This window comes from Ambystoma mexicanum, chromosome 10, assembly GCF_040938575.1.
Source record: "Ambystoma mexicanum isolate Mex_15411 chromosome 10, UKY_AmexF1_1, whole genome shotgun sequence".
In the NCBI taxonomy this organism is placed as follows: domain Eukaryota; kingdom Metazoa; phylum Chordata; class Amphibia; order Caudata; family Ambystomatidae; genus Ambystoma; species Ambystoma mexicanum.
In genome coordinates, this window is record NC_090932.1 from 507,417,076 (window position 1) to 507,429,252 (window position 12,177).

General features: G+C 46.1%; 1 protein-coding gene across 1 annotated transcript in view; it reads left to right on the forward strand.

Annotated features, from left to right (window-relative positions):
• LOC138491516 (uncharacterized) overlaps positions 1-12,177 on the forward strand; it is a 601,105-nt gene that overhangs the window by 443,974 nt on the left and 144,954 nt on the right. The window contains exon 8 of the mRNA XM_069618053.1: positions 5,774-5,891. Coding sequence (XP_069474154.1) covers positions 5,774-5,891 — 118 coding nt within the window. The remainder of the gene's footprint in view (positions 1-5,773; positions 5,892-12,177) is intronic.

Here is a 12,177-nt window from a genome sequence, read left to right on the forward strand (position 1 = left end):
GGTAAGGGGTTAACGGCACCGGCACCGTTAGCCCCTTACCTCCAACCTCGTAATGACCCCCAAAGACTCAAAAGCAACAGTTTGAAAACCTTTATTATCAAACTTTGTGGGTTGGTGTAATGCCTACCTGGTCCTAACTCTAAGGGGATTGTTCTCTCAACTGATGCTTCTAAGGGCCGTCGATGTCCGAAAACAATGTTTGTCTGTGTCCAAATCTATGCTTGCCCTCACTCTTAGATCAAATGTGATAGGGGTCTTCTTAAAGGAAAACTTGTGATTCAAAAGGAAATGTAAACCACAACTGGTTTCAGGTAGTCTTACCCATAGGTGTAGTTCTGCCAGTTCAATGTAGTGCAATTCAACAGGGTTGCCCTTGGAACCTTCGACGTAGGGCTCTTGCAGCAAGTCAATAGAGTTTGCAATGTCTCTGGGCCTCTTCCAGTTTCAAACACAAAGACACAGTTCCTGTTAGGCCTCTCAGGGTTCCCTTACCCACGTCTAGGCCTCTCCTTCACAAAGTTCAACAATGTCTTTATCAACAATATATTTAGTAGGCCTCTTAGGGATCTCTTCCCCAAGCGTAGGCCCCTCCTCACAAAATCCAACAAACAAACAAAAAAATGTTCCTCTTGTCAGGATGGGCTTTTCAATGTACAGTTCAATTCCTGTTAGGCCTCTCAGGGTTTCCTTCCCAAGTATAGGCCTCTCTTCACAAAGTTCAAAAATGTCTTTAGTGGACCTTTTAGGGTTCTCTTCCCCAGGCCTAGGTCCCTATTTACGCAGTTCAACACACAAAAAGTTCCTCTTGTCAGGATGTACTTTTCACTGTACAGTTCTTTCATGGGGCTAGTATCAGAGACTTTTGAGAACGCTGGGTTCTTTGCTCCACCAAGGCGCGACTGCTCTGACCTCTAACCCCTCTCCTTATTCTCTGGCACCTCTTCTTCTTCTGTGCCTCGTCCACTCTGTCCTTGTTCCTCTTTACTGTGCTTCATTCACACTTGCACCCTCTTTCTACCTTTCTGTGCCTCATGGACACTTTCCCTTACTTTTCACCTTCCTGTGCCTCTTGCACACATCTCTGTGCTTTTTGCTGTGCTCTCTTGCACCTTCATTTTCTCACTTCCTTGCCTCTTGCACTCTCTGCATTTACTTCAGATCACTTGCACCCTCTGTCTCACTTTTGGGTCACTTGCACGCTTTCTTGGCTCTCTGACTTCCTCCTCTCTGTTTCTTTACTGTCTTTCTCACTTTTGGGTCACTTGCACCCACTTTTAGTGGTTTCCGTGCCGCCAGCGCACCTTCACTCTCTCTCTTTATTTCCGCGCCTTTAGCGCCCTTTTCAGTAACTCTGCTTTGCTTTTCAGCTTTCGTTTGCTCTGCTTTCTTCGCTTTACTTTCACTTACTTCGCATTGCCTTTTTCCCTTTTCTCACTTTGCTTTGCTTTTCCCGCATTTACTCTCCAAGCTGTTCACCCTTCTCAATGCTCCTGCTCCCGCTACCCACAGGCTACCGAGTTTCTTTCTTGCCCACAAAACACACAATTAGTAGCGCAGTGCTGGTGAGTAGGTAGAGGGGTTCTTGAGTTGAGGTCAGGGTCTCACCACCTGCCCCTCGGATACCTCTGAGATTCAAAGGTGTTAAATGGTAGGCCTTCCTTTTCACCACTATGTAATGTCTATGGGCAATCTTCATTGCTCCTGATCGCCTCTTCCTCGTCCAGTACTTATTGGATTTGGGGAGAGGGAAACAAACAGGACCAAACCAATGAGGGTTCTTATAGGGTGAAGGGTAATAAGGTGGTTTAAATTGGGGGCAGGGAGAACACCTAGCTTATTTATTTATTTATTTGCATTTGTAAAGCGCACAACAGCCCTTAGGCAACGTGGCTCGTGTTACATGAAGGATTTGCTTAGTTACACATCATTGTTACATGAAGGAATCACCTAGTTACATTTCATTGTTATACATGTTGCAGTTTGTTACATGAGAAGAGAATTGCTTAGTTACATATCAGTGGTAGTTTTTTATGACGGTTTAGTTGAAGAGAGTGGTTTTCAGATTCTTTCGGAAGGCAAGTGGGGAGGTTTGAGCTCGGAGTGAGGAAGGCCGGGTGTTCCATAGCTTTGGGGCTAAGTAAGGGAAGCCTAACCCTCCAGCCTTTGCTTTGTTGATGCGGGGAATGGTGAGTTGGTTAGCATAGTGGGTTCTTATGGGTCTTGCTGATGTGGCTTTCGAGAGTGTTTCTGAGAGGTAGGGCGGGCTGTGTGGTTTATGCATTTGTGGGCTGTGGTGAGAAGCTTGATTTTTATATAACCGGGACAGTTCCCTTTTCCCCATATTATCCTTCTTGACTGGCAATTTTGAATGGTTGGATGGATAGGGATAAAAAGTACCCTGATTTAAGTTGGGGAAGGATTTGTTGATGTTCTAGCCAAACAGATTTTGGTCCCTCCCGTTCCCGTACTTCCCCACCCGTGTCATTCCACTATGATTGGACTTCTCTTGCTTATTCAAGAGAGATAGACCCGAATATCCTACAAAGGCCCCGGGCAGTTTTTCCTTACCCCCTGTTGCCCTAATAAGATACCGGGTCCTGCCTTAGGATCTCCCAGACTTATTAGCCCAGACTCCCCTACCAAGGTGATCCTCCCTTGCTTGTCCACCCCCAAGGTTGGCATCCAAAAGCAATGGCCATCCCCTGGCCATCTGAATAGAGCAATCTCGGGGCATATGTGGGAGAATACCCTCAAGTTACTCTAATAACACAATACATCAATGATGTACTTACAGGAGTGTAACAACACCCAGGTAGAGGGCCAAATTGCCAACCCAAATGTACTATTGCTTTCCACCCTAAGAATGTAGTATAGCCATAACCATGCTGCGTTGCTAAGTTTCTCCGGAACCACCCTCAGTCTCAAAAGATGAGAAACTACCAGAAACCATACATCTACTCCACAGAGCATATCTCTCCAATTCTCTATGGGCCTCATTACGAGTACGGCGGTAGGGGGTTAACGGCACCGGTAAGGATGCCGGTACCATTAACCCCCTACCGCCGCATTCCGAGGCCCCTTAGCAGGTTCCACTAAGGCCGGCTGGTTTTACCAGCCGCCCTTACCAGGAGCCGCTAAGGGACCAGGGAGCTAATAACAGGCCCGCTATTTGCGGGCCCGTTATTAGCTCCTTCCCCATTCCCATTGAGCCCCATGGGGACTCGAATGGGAATGGGGAATGGTTTTCAGAATGGGGATTTACCGGGTCCTCCAAGGTTGGAATGAGCACCATGGCTACCTCCAAACTCGTAATGAGGCCCTATGTTTGCATGTAATCATTGCATCACTTTTCATCCCACTCTCTCCTTTCCAATTTACATTTCTAACACAGTTTGTACTTTCCATTTCCATCTTTACAATATCTGCAAAGCATGTCCTTTTATTTCTTTTAACGATACCAAGCTTCTTATTTCTTCTCTCATTTGTTACCGCCTTGTCTACTTCTCTGATCTCTTAGTTCTTCTCCCTGCCTCACACATTTCCCCTCTTCATTCTGTCTTCAACTCTGCTGTCCACCTTCTTTTCTCTCTTGCTCCTTGCACCTCTATTTCTACCTCTCAGCCTCTTGGCTCCTCTTTTTACTGTTGTCCCTGTTTCCTCTTGCCCTGCATCGTTTATAAAAGTACCCATATTATTTCACCACCTTACTTCTCTTCTTGGTCTCCATCTATTAACCCTCACGTACTATTGCCTCTCAATCATGTTTTCCACTCTCTGTACACAAACCCCCTCTGTGCAATCCCATTTCCACTCCTTTTCTCTTTTTTCTACCACACATTGTAACCCTCTGCCTCATTCTGTCAGGTCCTCCCCATTTTCTGTAAGCGTCTCAAATCTCACCTTCTTTACCCTCCCTCTGGCCTGTAAGTCTTGTCACTTTTTGAAGGTTTAGCAGTCTTTTACCTTGCCATTTTCCCATTCAATTGTGTACCATTATTCTTTTATATGTATTGCTTTGGCGAAAGCGTTACATAAATTCAAATAAAATACGCAATTCAAATCTGGAATCTATTCAACCGCTTTCTACACCCCAACAGGATTTGGCAATTAATCATTCAACCCAGATCATAACAAACATCAAAAAATATTGACTGGCCGTCTAAAATATCTAAGCTTAGTAGTTGATCTGCAGATACTCCTCTGTTGGAACAGCTGCTGCATCCATTGGTGAACCCGCAGCGTAGCGATCAATTTTAGCCTGTTTGCCACCTTTTTTGGGACTCCCCCCTTGTTATTCTATCCACCCTTAGCTCCACAACTCACCAAGAAACAAACCTCTGCACAGTAATAGGAACAAGGCTAATTATTGAGCTATTCATAGTCAAATCCTTAGATATCAGATATCAAAAGAGGAGGGCTCATACGCTATGTTATTTTTTGGCTTTGCAGAGCAATCTATAATAGAGGACTATACAGCTTCTGATGTGTTAGTCTTTCCTCTTGCACAAATCCACCCCCCCCCCGATCTCACCACCAACATAGTCTCACTATTGATGTAGTAAATGGATTTGCACAGATTGTTTTGGTAATTGAGTCACTGCTCATCAAATCGATCACTTGGTTACATAAAGCCAACAAATCCCTGCATGTTTGTGTGCAGAATGGGCCGCACACCCACCACTCAACCTATCATATCTGAACAAAACCCTGGAGCGTATTTCTCCACATACGGCTCAATTGTTCTTTTTGTGATCTCTATATCTTAGTCTTCTGCAATTCAGCAGTCTCGTAGCCACCAATGGGAGCAACCAGTTATCCTCTGGATCGCTCAGGAAGCTGTAAAGCTGTGAACACTCCACCCCATTCCCACCACACCCATGTGCTGAACTCTTAGGTCAGTGGCGCCATCAATAACACTCCAGCTGCTGACCAGTTCAGCTTAATCCTATTAGTAATTGACTGAACACAGGTTCTGGGCACAGTGCTCCACCAAACTTCATCCCAGGGTGCCACCATGTAAGGCAAAGCTCACAAATACGTATTTATATGCAAACCAGCTTAAGCCATTGTTGTAGAAATGTGGTTCTACTACATTCCTTTGGAACATGGCTCCACTTGCCCAGGTCTGTTACATTTCTCAGCTGAAATTCACTGGATCATTCTGAAAGACAAGATCACATGGGTGATGGTCCAAAGATCCCACAAAGTGCAGCTGCTCTACTTAGCAACTAGCCACACCCTCCCCAAAGCAGGTCTTGAGGTATGAGACCCTGAAAAGCACACAACTAGAAAGTCAACAGAAGAAGGGTTGGGGAAACACTAAAACCCACAACTCCCAGAAATTTGGAAAGAGGCGACAAAACCCTTTCAAACTGTAAAAATGGGGAAAGATATTTAAGAGGCTCGGAAGGGCATTATAAGAAGCTGGGAAGGCTTGGTAGCTTGGAGAACCAGAGAGGACATTGTCAGGTGTTTCTGGCATGGATGGGTTCAGGTAACCGAGGAGAAGAATCATGCTGACCATTTTGTTTGAATGATCACATTTTAACTTTAAGATGACCGCAGCTTGCAACTAGTTCGCTATATAAAGGTGTAAAACTTAGCAAACAGTCTTAGCATACTTCAAGATCCTGCAACCATGTGAAATATGTCAGAGGTGACAATCTGTGTGGCAATCACTCCCTTTCAATTGTAGGGGTAGGGACTGGAACTGAGTTTCTGGGAAGGCAGACAAACACAATATAAATGATATTCCCTTCTGCTTTAATTTCAGAGTATGACGTGGAGGGCCTTCGTGATACGACTCGACGCTCCACTGATCCAGAGCACATTGTGAAGACCGGGAAGGGTATTTGTGCAGGATACGCTGGGCTCTTTGAACGAATGTGCAGGTACCCCTCACCCAGCTTACTAAAGCAAACAATAAATGCTTAACAACCTTAGTTCTCTAGGTTAAGAAGACTCATGTGAAGCAAGGGCCTAAAGGAGTTATATTCTGTAGTGTGGAGTGGTGGGTATGGGGGCCAGGTGCCACCACCCACTCTGTGATGCAGAGCCTGGCACGGGACATGGTGAGGATCATTTAGTCCCACTGCAACACCTGGTCACGGGGGAGGGTCTCTTAACCATTAATCTTAATAAAGCATCTGACCATTTAAAAAAGGTAATAACTGTGACTGTCCCCTGTCTAGCTCTAGGGACATCCTACGGGAGTGACAAAGGGCTGGTGTCTCCCTGAGCTAGTGGAAGATGGGCCCAGGAGGGCTATGGGGAGGATTACCTGGTGCCCCCCTACTTAGTTTCTTCCTTAGTACAGGGGACAGTCTCACATTGTTCTAAGCCAGAACATCAAGAGAACCATAGTGCCTTGCTCTCTCCAGATGTAAAAGGAAGTATTTTTGTTGGTCGTGGAAGTAAGGACATTCTAAACACTGTCCCTTTAAGAAATATCAACCTGGGAATACTGCAGCTGAAAAAGAATGAATCCACTACTACAGAGATATTGTTGCCCTCCAGTATAAACAATGTCACCATGGTCCAAGAGTATGGAGATTACTTTGATGTTGAGGACCTCACTTTGTTATCCCCCATTATTAATACCCAACTTTCGCTGATGAAAACTTCAACTACAATTACGGAGCGGCGCAGTGATCAGATAGATCACTTTTGCCCGCCTGCCCTGGCATGCAATCCTCAAACCTGCATCCCCCCACTTAGCTTTACTGCGGCACACTTCTGTGTGCGCCGCTGCCGGCCTTGTACCCCTGCAGCGTCAGTTCCTCCAACTTACATGGGGCGGTGCTGACAGTGCAGGGTTCTTTTCTTTGTTTGTTTTTTTTATCTTATCCGCCGCTTACCTTAATGGTAAGGAGGGGACACGCCGCAACACCTGGCTCACGTTACTGCTTCCAAGGAGAGCAGTGGACACCCCCGCAACCCATGCTCTGCTTGGGCACAGTAGTGGGGATTGGGAGTTTTGTACCGCGCTCAGGCGCACTGTTAGTAATGTCGCCCCAATTGTGGTGACATTTTTGTACGATTCCATTAATCCTGCATATGGACGCATCCTGAGTAGGGTTTGGGGCAGATGTCGCTTAAGCTACAATCCTGTGGACAATGAAAACACATTGCAGCAAATGTAAACACACACGGGGACAGCACCAACGGAGGAAATATTATCCATGATTTTGGACCAACCTTTTAAAGATTTGATCCACCCCTAGATCCTCTCACTAAGACAAGGTAATCCCATTACCATCAGCCAATCAAATTCTCACAGGAATAAACCTCATAAAAAGATCAGCTTTTCCCACCAAACGGTGATTGCTTAACGGTGTTTCCAGCTTTTGCAGTGATCTTCCACCAGGTTCAGAGGTCATGTTATCAGCTCTGTTTTCTCCATCCAATTAGGAGTCGCCTGCTCTTCCTTATATTCAGCCTTCCCTAGGCAAACTCATCACCAGTGCCCTCATCTAAGGACAAAGACATCTCATATGTGTCCCTGTCAGGGCCTGACAGGGCCAAGGGCTGGAATCCCAGCCTTTTTATCAACATCAGGGAGACAGAATAATGTGTCACATACAGTCACATAGCATTCCTGCACTCTCAAAGGCCTGAGCCACTGAACACTCAAAGAACCTCCATTCCATGAATCCTTTGAACCTCCAGCCAATCCATCTCATCACTATCCCACCAATAAAGCTCTTGTGCAGCCTGATACTAATCAACACTCACTCGACCATCTTTCAAGCCATCGACATTGCAGACCTCATTTCCACACACAAGCTCCATGCCATCTTTATCACTGAGACATGGCTCTTCACCACCTCTTCCCTTTTCTTTCTTCTACTCTCACGTCCAGCATGCCTTCTGCATGCAGAAGGTAAGATAAGTGTGATATTTATACACAAATTGAAAGGGCCTGACCTGTTCTCTACCAGATGCTTATAACAACCATGGAGATCTTGACTTGCCACTTACAACTTTCAGACAGACTGACAATGTCCATCTCATCTATTCCCCACCTCACAGGTGTGGGACCTCCATTGATGATATATCTAATCTCATCACATTGTCGTCAATCACACATTCAACCAAGATATTCCTTGGAGAGCTCAATTTACCCAAAACACAAGCCACCAAAAGAGCCGGGGATGCTCTGTATCATCTCAAAGAATCCATGAACCTAAAACAGCATGTACTGAACTTCACCCACATCAGTGTAACTGTCACAGATGGCTGAAGAAATACTCTGAGTCTCAGAGAAGGTTTAAGGGGTTTTACTGGATTATTCAGGTCTCACTCTCTCTCATCTAAAAAGAACACATTCTCCCTATCTGAGGCATCTGTACTTCCCAGACTAGCGTAAAAAGAAAAATGACGCCTACTGCCTAGATTCGGACTTACATTAAAAATGAAGACCTAAAGGCAAAATACCTTATCTGTCCAACCTCCCTCAGGGTCTTCTTACTGACCCTACGCTATCCAGTGGTTGGTTCTCTACAAAGGGATATTGATATGATATGATAGTTTATTTATATCTCGCCCATACACAAGTGTTTCATGTTGGATTGTGCTTTTCAGATATTTTGCGCAACTCATTCTATTCCTTTCATGTCCATGTAATCCACTCCATCTCACTCCTGATGTTCCCCTCTTGCCGGTTTTCTCACCTTGACTGCAACTGTGTTCTTTGTGTCTTGCATCTTTCTCTTCTGACCCTCTGCTCTGATGTCTCTCACTCATTCAGTGTCTTGCCCACGTTTTGATGTCACTACTCTACCATTCCCTACTCTATGCTACTACAATCTCCTCCACAATGCTACTCCCTCCACCACATTATTGCTCCCTCCCCCACATCACTACTCCCTCCTCCATATTGCTACTCCTCCATCATTCATACTACTTCTCCTTCCCCTACACTACTGCCTCCTCCACCTCACCTTCTACTCAAACACCCTTCGTCACACACACAATCACTTCACATTCATACCCTCTCCTAGGCACACTCCCAAATCATTTCATGCATACTCACAATTCAGTACCACTTGCACTCACTAACCTGCCCGAAGAATCCCCTCCACTGCCCGTCTTTGTCTGCTGCCTCCTCCTCCTTTGACCTCACCCAACAGCCCACAACTTCCTGGGGTCTCTTAACCCCCCTCCCTATCCTCTGGTTGGTCTGCTGTCCCAGGACAATCTAGCCTTGGCTTCCCCACCATGGAGGTATTCCATACAACTAAGCTTTCATATGGTGCATGAAGCCCAACCACCTTTCTCCACGCAGGATGCCATGGAACAATGGCGGTTTGTGTACAATGTTCAAGTTCTCGTTGTGGGGGTTCTAGCATGGCCACCCCTAAGTTAAGTCCAGTCTCTCTCAGGCGGGAATTTGGCCCCTGTCCCTGGTGGTCTTGGGGAAACACACTTGTCTCCTTACAGGGTGGGCTGAGGCTGCCATGTAGTGTCTGGCATAGGCAGCAGCCGCATAGGAGCTCTGGCTCCTCATCCAATATGCTTCCAGTAAGAAGTGTCTGTTAGCTGCTTGTGCAGGACTGTGAGCCAGTACGCAGGGCCTCTGGTTCTCTCCCCGATGACCCCCCGTTTTGATAGCGTTTGGAAATGCTTGTGTGGGGGGTGTACTGATGATTTTATCTTTCAGGTAATCTTCTCCTGTGTTAGCAGAATTTCTGGAAAGAAAAGAATAATCTTGGCCAGCATTTAGAGTCATAGACATGGGATGATGCAAATGGGTACTGCGCATAAACAAGCTGGCACATGGGGAGGGGCAGTATTTGGAACCCTTCCAAATGCCACCATCCCCACCCCCTTCTAAGGTAGGACTGGCTATTGATTGCTCCCTGGTATATCTCCAACCCTAGGCTGACAGGGGTTCCCATCCCCTTTCAATACGTCAGTCTACTGAACCTGTCACAAAACATACTCTGCCTAGTCTTCTTCACGCCTCTCATGGTAAAATGCCCCAACCTTTGACTGGACAGGCCATGCTTCCATCCCCGTCTCCCTTACCAACACCCTCCCGACTAACAAAGGGCAGAGTAAGCATAGAATGTCTTCCTGCCACTCCACTAAGAACCTCGCCCTCGTCATAACTATCATAGCAGCCACTAATATATTCATGTGCCCCCCTCACAACGGTACCTCACTCAACAACCCTGAACACCATGCACACTCCTCAGCCACATAGACCTTGACTATACAATCGCTTCACTAAATCTTACCACATACAAAGACAACATCCTTCCCTCCACCATTCCTGAAACTGTTACATCCTTCCCGCCAACATTCCTGAAACTGTTTTCGGGAGGTGCCCTTACCCCCTCCTTCAAATAGTAAATGCCTAACTTGATCAGGGTGTCTTCCTCAGCATCTTAAAACAGAATTATTCCACCCACTCCTTAACAAAACCCAGTCTAGATCAGGGAACCTTTCTAAATACAGCCGATAACTAGCCTTTTGTTCAGTAATATTAATTGAAAAGGCAATTGTCAACCGACTCCATGGACAGCTTAACCAAAATGGCCTGCTCAGTGATCGCCAATTTGGGTTAAGACCCAGTTGCAGCAGAGAAACTGCCACCATTCATGTAGTGGATGCTGTTCTAAAATCATGGATAGAGGTGACTCCTGCCTCTTGGTCCCCCTTTACCTCTTTGCCGTGTTTCACATGGTCGATCACTTCACTCTTATAAGCGTACTTGCAGATAGAATGCGGTTCACAGGCACAGTCCTCAACTGGTTCGCCTCCGATCTCTTGAACAGATACGAAGCAGTGCAGATAGTTAGCTTCAGATCCGACCATCGCCTGGTTACCTTAGGAGTCCCACAGGTAATCAATAGTCTCCCCAGTGATCTTAAATCTCTATATGGAACAACTCGGATCACTTCTCAATGACTCATATGCTTATGATAGTCCTACCACAAAATGCATTGTACACAAGAGGTTTCACACTCCAGGAAATACCTCACAGGTGTCCAAGTTTGAATGGAAAGTAGCTACTATCTGAAACGTAATGCCGCCATATCAGAATTCATCTTACTAGACCATTTATCTAAACAGGGTTGTTGAATGACGTGTACCTTGATGGATTCACACCTATGTTAGGCCAATGTGTCAAATCACTCAGGTTCATTATTGACAGCAACTTTTCCTTCCAGCAACATAGCAACAAAGAAATACAAACTACCTGGTATCAACTAGCTCTTGTGACGAATCTGGGCAATTTGTCTCTTCTTCCCAGGATGGAGTCACCCCCTTTGATGCTAAGGAGGTGAGCTTGCCAAGCAAGACCCTCCCTGGGAGTGATTCCCCTCATAGAAAAAGGACTCACATTCTCACAAGGAACTCCCCTTGAAGAACACTTTGTCCTCATATATGGGTATTGAAGAGACTGATGTTAAATCTATTTTGCATCCAACAAAGAATGACACTACTTTTACATCATTGGCTTAAGGTAATACTGGCATTCCCTTGAACTCAGCAACTGACAAAAAGCAACAGGCCCTTTGAAGTGCGGTGGTGAGAATAAAGGGACGAGGAACCTTGAATGGAGGAGGAAGAATCCTAGGCAAGCCTCTGGCATGCAGACGTCCTGGAGAGGCAGAGCCGCTCTACACTGTGGAGCCAGCGGTACTGTGGAGAGAGAAAGCAGAGATGCTGGAAGGCCAGCACTGGGGAAGGCGAGACAGCTCAGAGAGACCGGGATACAAGGACCATCCTACCTGGTATGCTGACAATGCTGAAGCCGTGGTGGGTCTGGGACCCGAAAGCTACGCCAAGGTCAGGATAGGAGATAAGAACGAATCCTCCACTTGGTCCACTTGGAACGTGAGGACCTTGGAGACTGCCGAGTCAGGAAGCGACAGTGAAGCAGAAGCACATGTACCGGTGAGAAGGACGAACAGCAACACATACGCTAGCATTTCAACCCACTGTAACACACCATGCGCAGAAACCCAGAGAGAGAAAGAGACTGACAGCGAGGGTTACGGGAGCAGTGCAAACCTGAGTATTGAATCTTGGCAAAAAGTACATACACAACCAGAGAAGTTAAAGAAACTTGAAAGCCAGGGGGCTCAGGAGCATCAGCGAGAAATAAGTGACATTGGTATAATCATAAAGAGAAGGGAACCTGAAGGGTTCAATCAACCTGTACAA